This window comes from Cetorhinus maximus, chromosome 18, assembly GCF_964194155.1.
Source record: "Cetorhinus maximus chromosome 18, sCetMax3.hap1.1, whole genome shotgun sequence".
Classification (NCBI taxonomy): Eukaryota; Metazoa; Chordata; class Chondrichthyes; order Lamniformes; family Cetorhinidae; genus Cetorhinus; species Cetorhinus maximus.
The window spans coordinates 78,043,981-78,066,930 of NC_135896.1; the positions used below are offsets into that span (position 1 = coordinate 78,043,981).

The 22,950-nt window shown below is 42.4% G+C and overlaps 1 protein-coding gene across 2 annotated transcripts in view; it reads left to right on the forward strand.

Annotated features, from left to right (window-relative positions):
* LOC144693282 (calpain-3-like) overlaps positions 1–3,010 on the forward strand; it is a 168,230-nt gene extending 165,220 nt beyond the window's left edge. For both annotated transcript variants that reach the window (XM_078563022.1, XM_078563021.1), the window contains one exon: positions 2,712–3,010. In XM_078563022.1, coding sequence (XP_078419148.1) covers positions 2,712–2,738 — 27 coding nt within the window. In that variant the 3' untranslated portion in view covers positions 2,739–3,010. The remainder of the gene's footprint in view (positions 1–2,711) is intronic.
* Positions 3,011–22,950: the final 19,940 nt, after the last annotated feature.

Below are 22,950 nucleotides of genomic sequence, written 5' to 3' on the forward strand. Positions count from 1 at the left end.
AGTGAGAAAATAGGTTAAAGTGTAAGATGGTAGAAAAGCAGTGGCAGACATTTGAGGAGATATTTCATAACTCAACAATCATATATTCCATTGAGAAAGAAAGATTCTATGAGAAGGGTGCACCATCCATGGCTAACTAAGGAATTTAAGGCTGGTATCAAATTGAAAGAAGTAGTATACAATGCTGCAAAGATTAGTGATAGACTAGATGATTGGAAAAGTTTTAAAAACTAGCAAAGGATAACTGAAAGAATAATGAAGAGAGAGAAATTGGAGTATGAGAGAAAACAAGCAAGAAATATAAAAACAGACAGTAAAAACTTCTACAAGTATATGAAAAGGAAAAGAGTAGCTAAAGTGACTGTTGGTCCCTTAGAGGATGAGACTGGGGATTGATAATGGGAAACAAGAAAATGGCAGAAATTTTGAACAAGTATTTTGTATCAGCCTTCACGGTAGAAGACACTAGAAGCATTCCAGGAGTAGTAGAAAATCAAGAGCCAAAAAGGAAACAATCACTATCACTAGAGAGAAAGTACTAGGAAAACTAATGGGACTAACGGCTGCTAAGTCCTCTGGACCTGATGGCCTGCATATTAGGGTCATAAAAGAAGTGGCTACAGAGATAGCGGATGCATTGCTGGTAATATTTCAAAATTCCCTAGATTCTGGAAAAGTCCCAGCTGATTGGAAAACTGCAAATGTAACACCTCTATTCAAGAAAGAAAGATGACAGAAAGCAGGAAACAATAGGCCAGTTAACCTAACATTGCCATTGGGAAAATGCTGGAATCCATTATTAAGGAGGTATTTGCAGGACATTTAAAAAATCATATCATGTCAACATGATTTTGTGAAATGGAAATCATGTTTGACAAATTTATTAGAGTTCTTCGAGGATGTAACAAGCAGGGTGGCTAAAGGGGTAACAGTACATATAGCGTATTTGGATTTCCAAAAGGCATTTGATAAGGTGCTACATAAAAGATTACTGCACAAGATAAGAGGATTGGCTAACTAAAAGGAAACAGAGTCAGAATAAATGAATCATTTCTAGGTTGGCACACTAACGAGTGGAGTACCATAGGGATCAGTGCTGGGGCTCAACTATTTATAAACTATATTAATGACTTGGATGAAGGACTGACTATATTGTAGCCAACTTTGCAGATAAGATAGGTAGGAAAATAAGTTGAGGAGGATGCAAAGAGTCTGCAAAGGGATAGAGATAGGTTATGTGAGTGGGCAAAAATTTGGCAGATGGAGTATAATGTGAGGTTGTCCACTTTCGCAGGAAGAACAGACTATTATATAAATGGAGAGAGACTGCAGAATGATGCAGTACAGATGGATCTGGGTGTCCTTGTATGTGAATCACAAAAAGTTAACATGCAGGAACAGCAAGTAATTAGATAGGCAAATGGAATGTTGGCCTTTATTGCAAGCAGATGGAGTATAACCTGGGCAAGTCTTGCTACAACCATACATTTGAACCATACAGTGAAACTTCACCTAGCGTATTGTGTACAGTTTTGGCCTCCTTACATATACTTGCTTTAGAAGCAGTTCAGAGACGGTTCACAAGACTGATTCCTGGGATAACAGGATTGTCATTTGAGGAAGGATTGAGCAGGTTGGGCCTATATGCATTGGAGTTTAGAAGAATGAGAGGTGACCTTATTGAAACTTATAAGATTCTGAGGGGAGCTTGACAGGGTGGCTGCTGAGAGGATGTTTCCCCTCTGCTTCTACTTTTGCTTTGTTCATGGGGCAATCTAGAACTAGGGACACAGTTTAAAAATAAGGGGTCACCCATTTAAGATGGAAATGAGAAGGAATTTCTTCTCTCAGAGGGTTGTTAGTATTTGTAATTCTCTTCTCCAGAGAAAAGTGCAGGTTGGCTTATTGAATATATTCAAGGCTGAGTTAGAGAGACTTTTGGTTGACAAGAGAGTCGAGGGTTATGGAGGGCAGGCAGGAAAGTGGAGTTAGGGCCATGATCTAATGAATGGTGGAGCAGGTTCAATGAGCCGAATGGCGCACTGCTGCTCCTGTTCCTTATGATCATATGATCATGGCAGTCCTGGAATTCATTGCACATGCAATTTTTGATGGCAGATCTCTATTCAGCAGTCCCCCTTAACTCTTAATCTCCCATAGGTCAGTCTCCAGCATGTGGCCCATTCTTCTCATTTGATGAGCAGTGACTCAGCTTGCAGATACTATTCTCTGTTAAAACCACCCTGGTGGATGGAATCCAACTGAAACCGTTGGCAGTTTAAAACCCCTCAGATGTCAAATATCTTACAGAGCTGCTGAGGTCAGGGTTCTGGACTGTGATTGGTTATTTATATGGACTGATTCTAGAGGATGGCTTAACATTTATTGGATTGTCTTTGAACATTAGGGAGAAATTCCACAGGACCTTATTTTCCTGGTGCATTAACTGATTTGTTATCTCCTTGGGTTATGTTTGTTATGGTAGCATGTGAGATCATAAAGATTGGGATTATACATTTTAGAACATCTTAGCATGCTTCACATAATGGATTTTGTTTATTGAAGTGAATGTTTTTCAGTGAAAGGAAAGGTTGGATGGAGCAAATAATGTTTTCTTGTTCCTCTATGTTCTTATCAGATTTGACCTCCAATTGAACACACTGTCTTTCTTACTGATAGCGTTAATGTTTATGCTGTTCTTATTTCCACAGTGGTTGCAACTCACCTTATATGCTTAAAAGTCTCAGGAATTCTGCTGGCTTACATGCCTGGCTATTACCTCAAACTCAACGCCCAAACCTCAACAGCAGCATACGCAAAATCAGCCTCTTCTACCCATGATGATATTCAATGGTACTTCAGGAATCCAGGTGTAAAGCAGCCTGTTACATACTGTCAGATCAGCATGTCTTGCTGCAACTGTGTGAGCCTTTGCAATTGGGAACATGTGAAGCCAGGATAAAAGTACAAGTTTTCTTGTATGATTTTACAATAAACACCTTAATCTAAACTCTGCCTCTGGTAGCCTGGCGGGTAGATAGATGCATTGCCTCATATAACACTGAGTAGAAGACACCAGGTTCAGTGTTTGGGATTAGTCTTTACAGCTGGTTTCAGGGCCTTAGGGGGAATTAATATCTGCAATTCTATTCAGTTGGCCGTACTGTATCAGTGCACATTTGGAAGGTAAGATCAGACTTGACTGCTACAACCTGCATCAAGTCAGTTAACATTGGTAGAGTGAGTATAAATTAAATTACTTGCCAGCTTTGACACACATATATTATCCAGCAGGGAAGTGACCAGCAATTTCTCCTGTCCTCTTTCCCTATCCCAGGGGTGTTCCTAATACAGCCTGAGGTCATTGAAGTCAGTACGGACAATGGATCACATATAAATACAGTCTCACACCAAACTGCCCTCTGAAGTGATATAGCGACTGTCTCAACTTTACACAACTGCTCAGCGGTTCAAGAAGAAGCCCCACCATCACCACCTCAGGGTAACTGGGAATGGAAAACTAACATTGGCCTGCTCACCAATACCTGGAACTTGAAACTGAATTAAAGAGAAATATGGCAGTTACAAAACAGCAACAGACCATACAGTGGTTGCTCTCCTTGTGAGCTTGTACTACCAATCACATTTACCCATCTTGTTCCTAACCCCTTTCCCTTCATCCACCTATCCAATCTGAACATGAATCTTGACAAAGGGCCAGAAATTCCTGCAATGAGGGGATTGGTGGGGAACAGCATTACTTGGGCTTTTCTGTTCACCAGTTACATTGTACTATATCTCCACTGCAAAATGATGGAATGTTGAACTGATAGTAGTGCAGTGATGTCAATGTTGCATATAAGGAGGCTTCATGAACATTATGCTTAATGGTCTTATCTCCTTAACCAGTGAAAAAAAGGATAGAGAAAGAGATAGAGTGAGTGATGGAGAAGGAAATAAGATGAATTAGGGTCAAACAAAATTTAAAAACAAAGTAAAAAAGAGAAAGAAAGAGTGGATTAAGAAGAGAGAAAAAGAGACAGAAAGGAAAAGTAAGTGAAAAATTTGAAAGTGCAAGTAAAGAGGACTTTGCAACCCACTTGTGATAGGGAGTTGCTGTATTGTTCCTTGAAATGTTAATGAGTGAATGGCAGACCAGGTGTGCAAAATGTACAGACTTTTCACTCATGAAGTGTAGAACTAGTGGGCTCACCCTTCATAATAATGTGTGGAACACCCAGTGGGTCATTGCACTGTTTTCATAGGAATGTAGGAATTGCTACATGAAGAAATCCCAAGGTCCATCTAGTTCGCTTTCTATCACTAATAGTCACATCGTTATAGAATTGTTGGCTGCTCAGGATATATCAATCTTTATCAATGGGTCTACAACAGACCCAGAATTGACATGAGGAAAACCAGTGGTTGGGGAACCATAGGTCCAAAATCACCTGTTCCTCCCAAGCCTGCTACACATACCACATGCTAAGTCTCAAGTTCCTCATATTGTGCATTTCAAAATGTAAAGAAACCTATCTAATTTGCATTTCAGTGTTGAAACAGCTTTGAATCCTCACTTGTATTGCCTCCTGACTATTGCAGAGGTTTGAATGGCAAGAATAGCACAATAGATTGACAAGGCAGATAAAAAGGTTAAAAAAACCTCTACGAACAATTCAGTACCTGCTGGAGTGAGACTGCACAGCTTCCTTTGGTTCTTTTATGGATTTCCAAGGTTCAATGCTGTATCAGGACCGTAAATTACATAATTATCAGGGTCCTTTGCAACATTGATTTCAAATAATAAATGACTGTAAATATGAATTATTCCTGCTACATTGTAATTCATGATCACCATTAAGTTTAGTGGGGAGCTTCTTGGTGAGAAGGGATTTGATAGGCTTTGGTGAAGCTAATAGCAGAGCACTGCATATCATCCAGCAATTTATTTTTCTCACAAATCTTAAGCTTTGCACACCATTATTAATTTGTTAAAGCACCATTATAACTCCAGCAATTTCTGGCCCATAATTTCTGCCTCAGAATGCTAACCTTGGATGTGAATTCATTCAACAGCTTCAGAACCCTCTGTGTGAAGAAATGTTCTCTGTCCTCTGTTCTAAATCTCATACATTTACCAGGTGTGGTTCAGTGCAACTCTGGCAGTGTCTTTACCCACCACACCATTGAGGCAGCTCAAAGAAATAAATGATCAAGTTTGAGGATGTTTTGTTTCATGGCTCTATTTGTAAATCAGTTAGACACATGGCTATGACGTCACTGTGGATAAAATACACAGTTAATAGGTGACTGCAATGATGAGCTTGGGCAAATTGAAGATGTCAACATCAGAGTTTCCAAGAAGGTTGAAGGAGGTGCAGCAAGGATGGAACATGACAGTGTTTCACTACTGAGCATTCAAACAATCATTTGCGACCCTACGTCTGATTTATTTAGGCTCCTCTATGTCCTGTATGCTTTTAGTATATTAAAGTTCTGTTTGAGGACTGTACATTATACTTAGTTATAAATGGGTGGGAGCAAAAAAAAATAAGCTGCTCACTGATGTTCAGTTTGGGTTTCACCAGAACCACTTGTCTCCAGACTTCATTGTAACCTTGGTCCAAATATGGACAAAAAAAAACTGAATTTCAGAGGTGAGGCGAGAGCTTTCAACAACACATTTCAAATCTGTACCACCTAGAAGGACAAGGACAGCAGATGCATGGGAACACCACCACCTGCAAGTTCCCCTCCAAGCCACACACCATCCTGGCTTGAAACTACATCGCTGTTCCTTTATTGTCACTGCGTCAAAATCCTGGAACCCCCCCTTACTAACAGCAAGATGGTGATAGTTACACCACATGGACTGCAGTGGCTCAAGAAGGCAGGTCACCACTTTCTCAAGGGCATTTAGGAAAGTCAACAAATGCTGGCCGAGCCAGTGATGCCCACAACCCATGAAAGAATATTTTTAAAAAGTTGAAGGGATATGAGAAACCTCTGGCTGGTATAAGTAGGGAAAATCCCAAGATATTCTGTAAGTATATCAATGGGAACAGGATAACCAGGGAAAGAGTAGGGCCCATTAGGGACCAAGAGGACAATCTATGGGTGGAGACAGAGGACATTGGTAGAGTGTTGAATTAATACTTCACATCCATCTTCACCCAAGAGAATGAGGATGAAGGTATGGAACTCAGGGAGAGGGACTGCGAGGTTCTTGAGCAAATTGATATAGGGAGTGACAAGGTATTGGAGGTGTTGGTTAAAAGTGGACAAATCTCCAGGTCCGGATGATTTGTGTCCCAGACTGCTGAGGGAGGCAAGGGAGGAGATCGCAGCAGCTCTGACCCAAATTTTTAATTCCTCTCTGGCCACGGGGGAGGTGCCAGAGGACTGGAGAACAGCTAATGTGGTTCTGCTATTTAAGAAGGGTTATAGAGATAAGCCAGGAAACTACAGACTAGTGAGTCTCACGTCAGTGGTAGGGAAACTATTGGAGAAAATTCTGATGGAGAGAATCTATTTCCACTTGGAGAGGCAAGGTTTGCAGGGATAGTCAGCATGGCTTTGTCAGAGGGAGGTCATGCCTAGAACATTTGATTGAATTTTTTGAGGAGGTGACCAGGTGTGTAGGTGAGGGTAGTGCAGTTGATGTAGTTTATATGGATTTCAGCAAAGCCTTTGACAAGGTCCCACATGGGAGACTTATAAAGAAGGCAAAATGCACATGGGATACAGAGTAATTTGATAAGGTGGATTCAAAATTGGCTTAGTTGTAGGAAACAGAGGGTGATGACAGAAGGCTGCTTTAGTGACTTGAAGCCCGTGTCCAGTGCCGTCGCACAGGGATCTGTGCTGAGTCCCCTATTATTGGTCATTTATATAAATGACATAGATGACTAAGTGGAGGGTAGGATTAGTAAGTTTGCAGATGACACAAAGATTGGCCGGGTGGTTAACAGTGAGGTTGAGTGTCTTGGGCTACAGGAAGATATAGACGGGATGGTCAAATGGGCAGATAAGTGGCAGATGGAATTTAACCTTGAAAAGTGTGAGGTGATACACTTTGGAATGAGTAATTTGGCAAGGAAGTAGTCAATGAACAGCATGACACTAGGAAGTTCTGAGGAACAAAGGGACCTTGGCGTGTGTGTCCATAGATCTCTGAAGGTGGAGGCATGTTAGTGGGGTGTTGAAAAAGGCATATGGGACACTTGCCTTTATAAATCGAGACATAGATTACAAAAGTAGGGAGATCATGTTGGAGCTGTATAGAACCTTGGCGAGGCCACAGCTGGGGTACTGTGTACAGTTCTGGTGACCACATTATAGGAAGGATGTGAATGCACTGGAGGGGGTGCAAAAGAGATTCACTAGGATGTTGCCTGGGATGAAACATTTAAGTTGTGAAGAAAAGTTGGATTGACTTGGGTTGTTTTCGTTGGAGCAGAGAAGACTGAGGGGCGACCTGATCAAGGTGTACAAGATTATGAGGGGCACAGACAGGGTGGATAGGGAGCAGCTGTTCCCCTTAGTCGAAGGGTCAGTCATGAGGGGACACAAGTTCAAGGTGAGGTGCAGGAGGTTTAGGGGGGAAGTGAGGAAAAACCTTTTTTACCCAGAGGGTGGTGATGGTCTGGAATGCGCGCCTGGGAGGGTGATGGGGGCGGGTTGCCTCACATCTTTTAAAAGGTACCTGGATGAGCACTTGGCACATCATAACATTCAAGGCTATGGGCCAAGTGCTGGTAAATGGGATTAGGTAGGTCAAGTGTTTCTCACGTGTCGGTGCAGACTCAATGGGCCGAAGGGCCACTTCTGCACTGTGTGATTCTGTGACCCCTCTCTGTTCTCATCATGTCTCCTTTCACTTCTTCACTCTTAGGCTTCTGCCCTCCCAATGCCCTATCCTAAACCTTCAGTACTCGAACTTCCTGCTCTCTTGCCACAATCCCAACATGACTCCCTCAAAGATAAGCCTAAAGTTTCTGCCTGTGCCCTTCTTGGCATTCTCTGAAGGGCTCACCAAGGCATTCAGTGTTTACCCATTACGAGCTGGATCTCCAATTGTGCCATTCCACTCTCACCTTCTCACCCAGTGCTGGGGGATAATTTTGCTATTCTCCTTCCTGTCCAACTCATCCCCCCCACTGCTGAATCTATGGACTGTGCCAGCAGACCAGTTCCCACAGCCTCTCTATGCATCTCCTTCCAGAATGTCCATTCGCTTGTGAACAAGGCCCTTGCCATCCATGATCTTATTGTGGATGATTGCATTGACATCAGAAACTTGATTGAAGAGTGACAGGTTTCCCCTTATTGATGTCTCCCTATCTGGCTGTATCTTCCATCACTCTCCCCATCAAGACGATAACATTGGTGGTGTCCTTATCACCAGACCACGCCTTGGTTTGACCTCCTACTCCTCTGGCAACTTCTTCACCTTTCAGCATCTCACCTTGTTTCACCCCCTCTCTCGTACTCTACTGCCCTCCCAAATACAATAAAAATATTCTCTGAGATATCTTCATTGCTTTTCTCCTTCAGCCTCTATACTGAACAACTTCTTGGCGATTTTAACCTCCATACTGACTCATATTTCTCTCTCTGATCTGAGTTCATGGTCCTCTTATCCTCCCTAAACTCTCCCTCATGTAAACTCCCCTATGCATATTAACAGCCACGTCCATTGACCTTGGCATCTCGTGGTATTGCTACTCTCATCATATCAATCACAGATAAGGCCATATAATCGTAAAATGGTTACAGCACAGAAAGAGTCCATTTGGGCCAGGATTTTTCAGCCCTGCCATGGTGGGACACATCACAGGCGATGTGGCGGGCCAGCCAAAAGTCCATTGACTTTCAGCGGGACCAAAAGATCCCAGTGGTGGGTGGGGCTGGAAAACCCCGGCTTTGGTCTGTCGTACCCAAGCCAGCTGCCTGAAAGAGCAATTTCCCTTGTCCCACCTTCTTCCCTTAGCCTTACAAATATTTTCTCTTCAGATAATTATCTAATTCTCTTTTTGAAAGCCTTGATTGAATTTGCCTCCACCATACTCTCAGGCAGTGCATTCCAGATCATAACAACTTTCTGCGTAAAAAAGCTTTTGCTCATTTTGCCATCGCTTTTTTTGCCAATCACCTCAAATTGGTGTCCTCTGGTTTTGGATCCTACTGCCAAAGGGAATAATTTCTTCCTATCTACACTGTCCAGATCCCTCATGATTTTGAACACCTCTATCAAATCTCCTCTGAATCTCTTTTCTCCAAGAAGAACTGTCCCATTCTCTTCAACCTATCTAGGTAACTGAAATTCATCATTCCTGGAATCAATTTTATGAATCTTTTCTGAATTCTCTCTAATGCCTTTACCTCTTTCCTAAAGTGTGGTGTCCAGAATCAAATACAGTACTCCAGTTGAGGCTAGACCAGTGTTTTTGACAGGTTTGTCATAACTTAAGTGCTGAGAACATAAGAACATAAGAAAACAAGAAATAAACAACAGGAGTAGATCATTCGGCCTCTCGAGCCTGCTCCGATATTTAATAAGATCATGGCTGGTCTTCTTGTGTTTTGATTTCCACATTCCCATCTAACCCCAATAACCTTTGATTCCCTTGTGTAACAAGAATCTAACTCCCTCTGCCTAAAAAATATTCGATGACCCCCATCTCCACCACCTTCTGAGGCAGAGAATTCCAATGTCACACAACCCTCTGAGAGAAACAATTTCTCCTCATCTCTGTCCTGAAAGGGGGATCCCTAATTTTAAAACAGTGCCCCCTAGTTCTGGACACACCCACAAGAGGAAACATCCTTTCGACGTCCACGTTGTCAAGGCAGTTCAGGATCTTGTATACTTCAATCAAATCACCCCTCACTCTTCTAAACTCCAGTGGAAACAAGCCCAGTCTGTCCAACCTTTCCTCATAAGACAACACACTCATTCCAGGTATCAATCTAGTAAATCTCCTTTGAACTGCTTCCAATGCATTTACATCCTTCCTTAAATAAAGAGAGCAAAACTGCACACACTATTCGAGGTGTGGTCTCACCAATGCCCTGTATTACTGAAGGATAACATCCTTAATTTTATGCTCAATTCCTCTCATAATAAAGGATAGCATTCGTTTAGCCTTCTTAATTACTGGCTGTACCTGCATACTAACTTTTTGTCACTCGTACTCGAACACCTAGATCCCTCTGCACCTCAGAATTATGCAGCCATTCTCCATTTAAATAATATTCTGCTTTTTGTTCTTCCTGCCAAAGTGAACAATTTCACATTTTCCTACATTAAACTCCATTTACCAGATCTTTGCCCACTCACTCTATCTATCTATATCCATCTGCAACCACCTCATGTCCTCTTCACAACAAACTTTCCTACATATCTTTGTGTCATCTGCAAATTTAGCTACCATATCTTTACTCCCCCTCATCTAAGTCATTGATGTAAATCATAAAAAGTTGAGGCCCCAGTACAGACCCCTGTGGGACTCCACTCGTCACATCCTGTCAATCAGAAAAAGACCCATTTTTGCATTCTCTCTGCTTTCTTCCAGCCAGCCAATCTTCTATCCATGTTACCCGCTACACCATGAGCTTTTATTTTCCACAAAAATCATTGATGTGACACTTTATCAAATGCCTTCTGGAAATCCAAGTACAGTATGTCTATATGCTCCCTTCTATCACTGCGCATGTTACTCCTTCAAAAAACTCCAATAAATTGGCTAAACATGATTTTCCTTTCACAACACCATGCTGATTCTTCGCTATTGCCTTGAGTTCTTCTAAATGCCCAGCTATAACCTGCTTAATGATCAATTCGAATAACTTCTCTACAACAGACGTTAAGTTAACTGGCCTATAGTTTCCTGTTTTCTGCCTCCCTCCCTTCTTGAATAGAGGGGTTATATTTGCTACTTTCCAATCTGATGGAACCTTTCCAGAATCTAGCGAATTTTGGAAAATTAACACCAGTGCACCAACTATCTCATTAGCCACCTCTTTTAAGACTCTAGGATGTAGTCCAACGGGATAGAGTCTTGCCAGCCTGCAGCTCCATCAGTTTGCTCAGTACCGTTTTCTAGTGACTTCAGTTTCACAAAGTTCCTTTCTCCCATTCACCTCCTGATTTACAGCTTTTACTGGAATGTTTCTTGTATCCTCTATAGCGAACACAAGCAAAATATTTGTTCATTTCTTCTGCCATTTCCTTATTATCTACTATTAACTTGCCACTGTCACTCTCTAGATGGCTAACACTCACTTTACTTACTCTTTTCCTTTTTAAATACCTATAGAAACTCTTGCTATCCGTTTTTACATTTCTGGCTAGCTTCCTCTCATACTCTAAATTCTTTCTCCTGATTAACCTTTTTGTCATTGTCATTCTTTATATTCTGTCCAATCATCTGTCCTGCCACTCATCTTTGCAGAGTTGTATGCCTTTCCTTAAGTTTGATGCTTTCCTTAACATCTTTAGTTAACCATGGATGGTGGGTCCTCCCCTTAGAATTTTTCTTTATAGTAGGAATGTACTTATTTTGAATACTCTGAAATATCCCCTTAAATGTCTGCCACTGTTTCTCTGTTGATCTATCCTCTAGCCTAGTTTCCCAGTTCACTTCAGTTAGCTCAGCTTTCATCCCCACATAGTTGCCCTTATTTAAGTTTAAGGTACTAGTCTCAGACCCACTCTTCTCCATTTCAAACTGGATGTAAAATTCAATCATATTGTGGCCGCTGCTACCTAGGGGTGCCTTTACTCTGAGGTCATTAATTAATCCTGTCACGTTACACGATACCAAATCCAATATAACTTGCTCTCTGGTTGGTTACAGAGCATGCTGCTCTAAGAAACTATCTCGAAAACATTCTACGAGCTCCTCATCCAGGCTACTACTGCCAATCTGATTTTTCCAGTTCATGTATAGATTAAAATCACCCATGGTTATTGCCACCCCTTTATCATAAGCACACAATATTTTCTCTTGAATACTTTGTCCTACACTGTGGCTACTTTTAGGGGGACTGTAGACCACTTTTTTCCCCTACTATACCTCATCTCCACCCAGACTGATCTCCTACATTCTGATCTCCTGAATCAAGGTAATCTCTAACTATTGCATCAATGCCCTCTTTGATTAACAGTGCTACCCCTCCACTTTTACCCAGCTTCCTATTCTTTTTGAATGTCATGTACCCTTCAATATTAAGGATCTAACCTTTGTTATTCTGCAGCCACATCCCCGTAGTTGTTATCAGATCATATTTATTTACTTCAATGTGAGCCATCAATTCATTCACTTTGTTATGAATGCTACGCGCATTCGGATAGAGAGCCTTCAGTTTTGCCTTTTTGTTACCTTTGTAACACCTAGTCTTGACTGTTGATGTATTCTTAGGTTTTTTCTCTCTGCCCCTTCCTGCCATTCTCTGACCCTCATTTCTCATATTACTATTTTGCTCCCCTGTCTTGATTCTACACCTTGAATTGCTACCTCTACCCAAGCTTGATCCCTCACCCCTCTTGTTTAGTTTAAAGCCCTCTCTACTTCCCTAGTTATGCGATTTGCAAGGACATTTGTCCCAGCATTGTTCAGGTGTAAATCGTCCCAACACTACAGCCCCCACTTTCCCCACTACTGATGCCGGTGCCCAACAAACTGCAACCCACTTCTCCCACACCAGTTTTTGAGCCACGCTTTCATCTCTCTAATCTTATTTTCCCTATGCCAATTCATATGTGGCTCAGGTAATAATCCAGAGATTATTACTTTTGAGGTTCTGCTTCTTAATTTGGTACCCAGCTCCTCATACTGACTTTGCAGAACCTCTTTCCTAGTTCTACCTATGTCATTGTTACCTACAGGGACCACGATAACTGGATCCTACCCCTCCCACTGCAAGTTCCTCCAGCCCTGAGCAGATGTCCCAAATCTTGGCACAGGGTAGGCAACATAGATGTCTGGACTCTAGCTCTTTGCTGCAGAGAACAGTGTCAATCCCCCTCATTATACTATCCCTGACAGCCACTACGTTAATTGTCGCTCCACTTCGACTCCCAGCAAGGTAGCTCTTGTACTCTATTTCCTCATTTATATAGCCTAAGATCCCAGATGCTTCATTAATTGTTTTTTCAACCTGCCCTGCCACCTTCAATAACATCAAATGATCATAATTCAATGATTTGTGCATATAAATCTCTAGACCTCTCTGCTTCTGAACCTCCTTTCAAATTACACTCATTATTTTACACTGCCTCCCCTCATTCCTCCTACTAAAATGAACCACTTCACACTTTTCTGCATTAAATTTCATCTGCCACTTGTCTGCTCATTCCATCAGCCCTTCTATGTCCTGTTAAAGTTTAGCTCTATCCTCCTCAGTTTACAATATTTCCACATTTTGTGTCATGCAAATTTTGAAATTGTGCCCTGCACACCCAAGTCTACATCATTAATATGCATCATGAAAAGCAGGAATCCCAACAACGACCCCTGGGGAGCTCCACTTCCCTCCAGTCCAGTGTCCTAGACCTAACCATCTTCAGCTGCTTCATCAATGGCCTTCCTTCCATCATAAGGTCAGAAATGAGGATGTTCGCTGATGATTGCACAGTGTTCAGCACCATTTGCGACTCCTCAGATACAGAAGCAGTCCATTCCACGTGCAGAAAGACCTGGACAATACTTAGGCTTGGGCTGATAAGTGGCAAGTAACATTTATGCCACACATGTGCCAGGCAATAACGATCTCCAACAAGAGAGAATTCAGCCATCTCATCTTGACATCCCATGGGGTTACCTTGACCAGAAACTGAACTGGACTAGCCATGTGAATACTGTGGCTATAAGAGCAGATCAGAGGCTGGGAATTTTACAGCGAGTAACTCACCTCCTGATTCCCCAAAGCCAACTACAAGGCACAAGTCAGGAGTGTGATGGAATACTCTCCACTTGCCTGGAATGAGTGCAGCTCCGACAACACTCAAGAAGCTCAACACCATCCAGGACAAAGCAGCCCACTTGATTGGCACCCCATCCACCACCTTCAACAATCATTCCTTCCACCACCAACGCACAGTGACAGCAGTGTATACCATCTACAAGATGCACAGCAGCAAATCACTGCAGCTCCATCGACAGCATCTCAAAGCTTGCAATGTCTACCACCTAACCACCTAGAAGGACAAAGGCAGCAGATGCATGGGAACACCACCACCAACAAGTTCTCCTCCAAGCCACACACCATACTAATTTGAAACTATATCGCTGTTCCTTCACTGTCACTTATGCAAATTCCTGGAACTCCAATCCTAACAGTACTGTGGGTGTTCCTACAACACATGGACTGCAGTGGTTCAAGAAGGCAGCTCTCTAGAGCAACTATGGATGAGCAACAAATGCTGGCCTAGCCAGTGACGCATGCATCCCATGAATGAATATATTTTTAAAAGTCTGAAAAACAACGGTTCACCATTACTCTTTTTCTGTCACTCAACAAATTTAATATCCATGCCCTACTGGCCCTTTTATTCTATGAGCTGTTACATAGCACTTTATCAAATGCATTTTGGAAGTTCATACACAACACATCAATGGCATTACTCTTATCAATCCCCTCAGTTACCTAATGAAGAAACTCAAGCAAGTTATTTAAACACGATTTCCCTTAACAAATCCATGCTGACTTCACCTAATAAATTTGTATTTGCCCAAGCGACTGTTAATTTTGACCCAAATTAACATTTCTAAAAGCTTTCCCACCACTGAGGTTAGACTGACTGGCCTGTTGTTGCTGGGCTTATACTTACACCATTTTTTGAAAAGGGTGTAACATTTGGAATTCTTTTGTCCTCTGCCACCACTCCTGTATTGAAGGAGATCATAAGATCATAATAAATAGGAGCAGGAGTGGGCCATTTGGTCCATCAAGCCTGCTCTGCCATTCAATAGATCATGACTGACCTGATTGTGGCCTTAACTCCACTTTCCTGCCTGCCCGGCCTAACTCTTGACTGCCCTGTAGATCAAAGACCTTTCTAGCTCAGCCTTGAATATATTCAATGGCCTAGCTTCCACTGCTCTCTCTAGAAGAGGATTCCAAAGACTAACAACCCTCTAAGGGAAGAAATTCCTCTTCATCTCCATCCTAAGTGAGAGAAATTTTAGTTTTAAACTCTGCCTCTTGGTTCTAGATTCTCCTAAGAGGAGAAAGATCCTCTCAGCATCCATCTTGTTAAGCCTCCTCAGAGTCTGATACGTTTCAATAAGATCACCTTATTCTTCTAAATCCAATGAGCATAGGTCCAACCTGCTCAACCTTCCCTCATAAGACAACTCCATCATCCCAGGAATCAGCTTGGTGAATCTTATCTGAACTGCTTCCAATGCAAATGTATTGCTACTTAAGTAAGGAGAGCAAAACGGTACATAGTACTCTAGGTGTGGTCTCACCAATGCCTTGAACAAATGTAGCAAGACTTCCCTACTTTTAAACTCTTTTCCCATTGCAATAAAGTGCAAACATTCCATTTGCCTTCTTAATTACATGCATGCTAACTTATTGTTATTCATGTACATGGATTCCCAGATTCCTCTGTACTGCAACATTCTTCCTGCCAAAATGCCCAACTTCACATTTTCCCACATTACACTCCATCAGCCAAATTTTCACCCACTCATGTTACCTATCTATATCCATTTGCAGACTCTTTGTATCCTCCTCACAACTTGCTTCCTACCTGTGGTGGTGTGGTGCATTGAGTAGTGTAAAAGATGTGTGGTATGGAGGGCCTGTGATATGATGTGCAGTTGGATCCACTTACCCTCATCACCCAAGTGAGCTCATTGAACTTTTTTGGCACTGCTGCCATGCACTGGGTGCCATGCTCTGGGCATTAGCCACTCTTGCCATGTGGAGTTCATGGACTACTTGGTTCCTTGCTGGGTCAAAATCTTGGAACTCCCTTCCTAACAGCACTGTGGGAGGTACCTACACCACATGGACTGCAGTGGTTCAAGAAGGTAGCTCATCACCACCTTCTCAAGGGCAATTAGGGATAGGCAATAAATGCTGGCCTAGCCAGTGACGTCTACATTCCATGAAAGAGTCAGTGCAGTGGTGACCACGGCAACATGGGAGCTGCTCATGGCCATGCTACAATCAGGGAAATGATATGGGGACACAATGTTACATACTGTCCACCTCGTTTCCACTGGCATGGGCAGGGAGAGAATCATGACCATCGCACCTAGAAAAATGGGGCAAACAAATTTCTAGCCAATAGCCCTGTATCTGAGTATGTGCTATATGATGGGTTGCATGTTATTGATCATGGGGTGGAGACATGCAGACATTGAGCTGAATAGGAGCTACATAATAGCACATGTTCAGTAAATGAAAAGTTAGAGTTCTCTATCTGAATTGGTGCTACGTAATGGGACATATGTTATTGGTCTGTCTGTGGAGAGGTATAATCATGTACTTGAGTAGCTGCCAAGCCAGAAACCATTTTTTTAACCATTGGTTCATGGAAATCTAAACCTCTCCATCGCAAAATGTCAGGATTTTAGGCCAATTAGAGAATTCAAGGCTGGGCTAACTAGATGTTTGTTGCAGATGGAGGAGTTGAGGTCTAGCTCACTCATGGTCTAATTGAATGGTGGAGCAAGCTCGAGGGGTTGAATGGCCTCCTTCTATTCCAAGTATTTTGTTTTTATTCTTTCACAGGATATGGGCATTACTGATTAGGGCAGCATTTGTTGCCCATCCCCAATTCCCCTTGAGAATGTGGTGATGAGCTCCCTTCTTGAACCACCACAGTCCATATGGTGTAGGTACACCCACAGTGCTGTTAGGAAGGGAGTTCCAGGATTTTGACCCAGCAGCAGCGATAAGTTCCAAATCAGAATGGTGTGTGGCTTGGAAGGGTACTTACAGGTGCTGGAGTTCCCATACATCTGCTGCCTGTAAGAGAGAGTTTTTGCAGGGGTGGATGCAGATGGAAATGACTTAGAAAGTGGTAATGAGTTATGGGTGTTACAATGAGATGGACTTGTCACTGTTTGAGACCAGAGAAGTAGTGAGTGTAGGAGAGATTACAAAGTAGAAGGGGTGATCGTGAAGGGTTGGAGTGTTCAAGGGACAACAATGTTCAAAGGGCAGTAAAATCAGATGAGAAAGGATAAGAGGAGTTGTGATGGAGGTTGAAATGACTGAGGATGAATGACTGAATAAAGAGACTGAATGAAGAAAGCAGAGAATTGATTGAAATATATATAAGATCCTGAGGGGTCTTGATGGGGTGGATGTGGAGAGAATGTTCCCTCTTGTGGGAGAGTCTAGAACTAGGGGCCATTAGGGGTCACCCACTTAGGACAGAGATCAGAAGAATTTTTTCTTTCAGAGGGTATTGAGTCTTTGGAACTCCCTTTCTCAAGAGGCAGTGGAAGCAGAGTATTTGAATGTTTTCAAGGCAGTGGTAGATAGATTCTTGATAAACAATGGGATGAAAGGTGACCGGGGGTAGGCAGGAGGTTACAGTCAAATCAACCATGATCTTATTGAATGGTGGAGCAGACTCGAAAGGCCGAGTGGCCTACTCCTGCTCTTAGTTTGTATGTTCATATGTGGATATGTGGATGAGAAACCTGGAGCGGTAGGATGAGGCAATGAGGAGGAATTTCTTCACTCAGAGGGTGGTGAATCTTTGAAATTCTCTACTCCAGAGGATTGTGGAGGCTCAGTCATTAACTATGTTCAATATAGAGATTGATAGATTTCTGGATATTAAAGATATCAAGGATATGGGGATAGTGTGGGGAAATTGGCATTGAGGCAGAATATCAGCCATGATCTAGTTGAATGGTGGAGCATGCTCGAGAGGCTGAATGGCCTACTCCTGCTCCTATTTCCAATATTCCTATGGTAGGCAACAGAGAACAAGGATTTTAAAGAAGGGGAGAGTAGAACAAATGTCACAACGGACTGCTCTAATGGCACAACAGAGTGCTCTGACGGCATAGTAACTTCCTGAGTATATCATTAAGCAGCTTCAATCCCTCACACTTGCACATAAGAACATAAGGCCCTTCTAAATTCCAACGTTTCCCAGTCTCTCACCATTTAAAAATGCTTTATTTTTCCATTCTTCCTATCAAAATGGATAACTTCACATTTCCTCATTTTATATTCCATCTGCCATAATCTTATCCATTCGCTTAACCTGTTTCAATTCTTTTATAGCCTTTGTGTCTTCTTCACAGCTTACTTTTCATTAGCTTTTCATGGTCAGCAAATTTGTATACATTACACTCTATCCCTTCACCTAAGTCATTGAGACGGGTTGTAAATGATTGATGCCCAAACATTGAACCTTTAGATACCCTGCTTGTTCCAGCCTGCAACCAATTAACCCATTTAATTCTACTCTCTTCTCCATTGACCAGTCCTCAATCCATACTAATATATTGTTCTCAATCACATAAACCCTAATTTTGTGTAATAATCTCTTGTACAGCACCTTTTCAAATGCTTTTTAAAAATCCAAATACACCACATCCACTGGTTCTCTCATATCTACACAGCTAGTTACAACCTCAAAAAAGTCTAACAGATTTGTCAAAGAGGATTTCCCTTTCGTAAATCCATGCTGACTCTGCCTAATCATATTATGATTCTATGGTGCTCTGTTAGAAACATAGAAAATAGGAGCAGGAGTAGGTCATTCAGCCCTTCAAGCCTGTTCCGCCATTCAATATAATCATGGCTGATCCTCTATCTCAACGCCATACTCCCGCTCTCCCCATACCCCTTGACACCTTTAGAGTCTAGAAATCTATCTATTTCCTTCTTAAACATATTCAGTAACTTGGCCTCCATAGCCTTCTGTGGTAAAGAACTCCACAGGTTCACCACCTTCTGAGTGAAGAAGTTTCTCCTCATCTCAGTCCTAAATGGCCTACTCCATAATCCTGAGACTGTGACCCCTTGTTCTAGCCCCCCCCAGCAAGGGGAAACATCATCCCTGCATCCAGTCTGTCCAGCCCTGTCAGAATTTTATACGTTTCAATGAAATCCTCTCTAATTCTTCTAAACTCCAGTGAATACAGGCCTAGTAGGCCCAACCTCTCCTCATACGACAATCCTGCCACCCAGGAATCAGTCTGGTGAACCTTCGCTGCACTCCCTTTATGGCAAATATATACTTTCTTAGTTAAGGAGATCAAAACAGCACACAATACTCCAGGTGTGGTCTCACCAAGGCCCTGTACAGCTGCAGTGAGACATCCTTGCTCCTGTACTCATGTCGTCTCGCAGTGAAGGCCACCATGCCATTTGCCTTCTTAACTGCTTACTGCATCTGCATGCTTGCTTGCAGTGATTGGTGTACAAGGACATCCAGGTGCTTTGTACATCAACATTTCCCAATCTATCACCATTTAAATAATACTTTGCCATTCTGTTTTTCCTACCAAACTCCACACTTATCCACTTTATCCTGCATCTGCCCTGAATTTGCCCACTCACTCAACCTGTCTCACTCAAATCACTTTGAAGCCTCTTAAATTGTCCTCACTACTCACATTCGCACCAAGTTTCGTGTCGTTAGCAAACTTTGAAATATTACATTTGGTTCCCTCATCCAAATCATTGATATGTATTATGAATAGCTGGGACCCAAGCACTGATCCCTGATGCCCCACTAGTCACCACCTGCCACTCCGAAAAAGACACATTTATTCCTACTCTCTGTTTCCTGTCTGCTAACCAATTCTCGATCCATGCCAATATATTACCCCCAATCCAATATGCTTTAATTTTGCACACTAACCTCTTATGTGGGACTTTACCAAGAGCTTTATGAAAATCCAAATACACCACATGCACTGGTTCTCCCTTATCTATTTGCTAGTTATGTCCTGAAAAAACTCCAGTAGGTTTGTCAAACATGATTTCCCTTTCATATTCATGTTGTCTAATCCTGCTGATCTTTTCTAAGTGTCCTGTTATCACATCCTTTATAATAGACTCTAGCATTTTCCCTACTACTGATGTTAGGCTAACCGGCCTTGTCATGATAATAGCTGATTATGGCTGTGGATTCCAGTATTAGATACTATACAGTACTCTGTACTGTATATGGGGTCACATGACTTGGGGGTTGAAGGTCAGATAGCATATGTTGGAGCCTGTCAGCCCCAGACACTGCAGATATGTGTTCGTTCGGAAAATGTGTTATCAATAAAGTTAGTTCAGCTACAACGTCAACGGCCTGTGTGCATCATTAAAAAAAGAAAAAAGAAACAAGAAACAAGACCTGGGGCAGAATTTTCTGCCTGTCGAGTGGGTGGGCCCAACTCAATTTCCGGTGGGCGTGGAGCCGATCCCCGCCGGCGAAGTGGGCCGCACTGCCATTTTACGTGGGTGGGCCAATTAAGGCCCGCCCAGCGTGACATCCGGCGGGAAGCACTATGCGCTTCCTGTGTGGGCGGGGGGTGTTCCCTAAAAGCGAGAGTGCGCTCTTTTGTGCATGCGCACGAAAGAGCACACATCTCCCTGAGGCTAAGTGCAGCCTCAGAGAGATCGCCTGGACTTTGAAAAATATTAAAAATAGAAAAAAAAATTCCCTTACATGTCCCCCTCATGTGACAATGTCACAAGTTGGGACATGTTCATAATTTACACAATAACTTTATTAACATTTAAAAAACCCTGCATGAAACCTCATCTCGCCGGTGGATGAGGTTTCATGTTTTCCCTATTTGCCGCCGGGGCTCCTGGTCTGCCCACCAACCTTAAGGTTGGACAGGCAGGTCCTTTAATTATTTAAATGATCCTGTCCATGGCCTCAATTGGCCATTGACAGGTCGGCGGGCCCGCAGCTGATTTTGCTGCGCCCCTGCCTTCCTGAAGATTTAAATGGAGCAGGATGACGTTGGGGGTTCCGCCAGATGTCATCCCACATCATTTTACGCGTTGGCAAGCAGGCCCCGCCCCCTGCTCGCTGACAGCAAAATTCTGCCCATGGTGTCAGAATTAAACTAAATGCAACAATGAAGGTTCTGAAACCACTGACAGAGCTCAGTTTGGAGGGCAATGTTGCCCAAAACTGGAGGAGGTTATGGCAGCGATTCGAGTTGTACATCACAGCGACAGGCAGTGATAAAAACGACCCTCAGGTACAGTCTTCCATCTTTCTTCACATAGCAAGGGAAGAAGTCCTAGAAGTCTATGACACATTCACGTTTGAAAGTGTTGAGAAACAGAATGACTTGAAAGAAATAATAGAAAAACTCAAAGCCTACTGCAACCCTAAGAAAAACATCATGTATGAAAGATACTGATTTTTTACATGCATGCAAGGCAGTGACAACATTAGTCAGTACGTAACTGAGCTGAGAAAATGAGCAAAATTGTGAATTTGGAGAGCTTGAAGAATCACTCATCTGAGATGGAATAATTTGCGGGATCGCAAATGACTCTCTGACAGAACAGCTTTTGAGAGAAGTTAATTTCGCGCTGGAGAAAGCAATAAACATCTGCAAAGCGGCAGAGACAATGAAATGCCAGATTAAACAGATGGCAGAAGATGATAAGCCACGCACGGTCAAACAGTTAGATGCAGTTAAACAGAAACAACCATAGGAAAGAACAAATAGGCAGCCTGAAGGTAAAACAGGAAAAAACTGCTTTTAAAATATTTAAATGCAGCCGATGCAGAACAGAGCATTTACCATGTAGTTGTCTGGCCTACGGAAAGCAGTGTAAGAACTGTGATAAACCAAATCACTTCATTAAGATTTGTAAATCGAAGAAATTGCACATGATTGCAGATAATGACACAAACACTGAAACTGAACTTTTTGTTGGTGCAGTAACAACAAATTGCAAAGAAGATGAATGGAAGGTTGATTTAAAAATTGCCAACATGATGGCGAATTTCAAGCTTGACACAGGTGCACAAGCAAATGTCATTCCCATAAGCCTATGTCATAAGATAAGCAAAGGAAAACAGCTAACTAAAATAAAAGTGAAGCTGTCTATTTATACAGATGAAAAAATGGCTGTAGAAGGTAAGTGCACACTTAAAGTGAACTACAAAAAAACAGTCCCAAGCACTTCCATTCATAGTGGTGAAGTCTGATGCAAAACCCATTCTTGGAATCAAAGCTTGTGAAAATCTGAAGTTAATCAGGAGAATAATGACTGTCACCACTGATGACATCCTGAGCGAGTTTGAAGATGTGTTCCAGGGGATTGGCTGCCTAAAAGGAGAACTCGCCATCAAGATTGACGAAATTGTGACGCCCAAAATACACCCGCCCAGGAAAATACCAGTAATGCTGAGAGATCAACTGAAAGCAGAGTTGGACAGAATGGAGAAACTTCACATCATCAAGAAAATTGAAGAACCGACAACTGTGTTAATCCAATTGTAACTGTTGAAAAATCAGATGGGAATCTGTGAGTCTGTCTGGATCCCAGAGACCTAAACCAGGCAGTACAAAGTGAGTATTACCAGCTGCCCACAGTAGAAGAGGTCAAGTGTAAGCTAGCTGATGCTAAATGCTATCCTGTCTTGGATGCGAGTTCGGGCTTCTGGCAGGTCGAGCTGGATGAACGCAGCTCCTATCTCTGTACCTTCAACACACCATATGGGCGATACAGGTTTTTACACTTGCCTTTTGGTAATAATTCAGCTCTGGCGGTGTTCCATAGAACAGGGAAGTGGCTGTTTGAAGGGTTAGAGGATGAGGAAACCTATATCGACAATGTGCTTGTCTGGGGAGCCTCACGAGAAGAGCACGACCACAGACTGAGGCAGGTGCTGGCCAGAGCTAGAGAAAGGAACCTCAAATTGAAGAAGGAAAAGCACAAGATAGGACTTCATGAAATCAAGCACTTGGGACACGTGCTATCAAG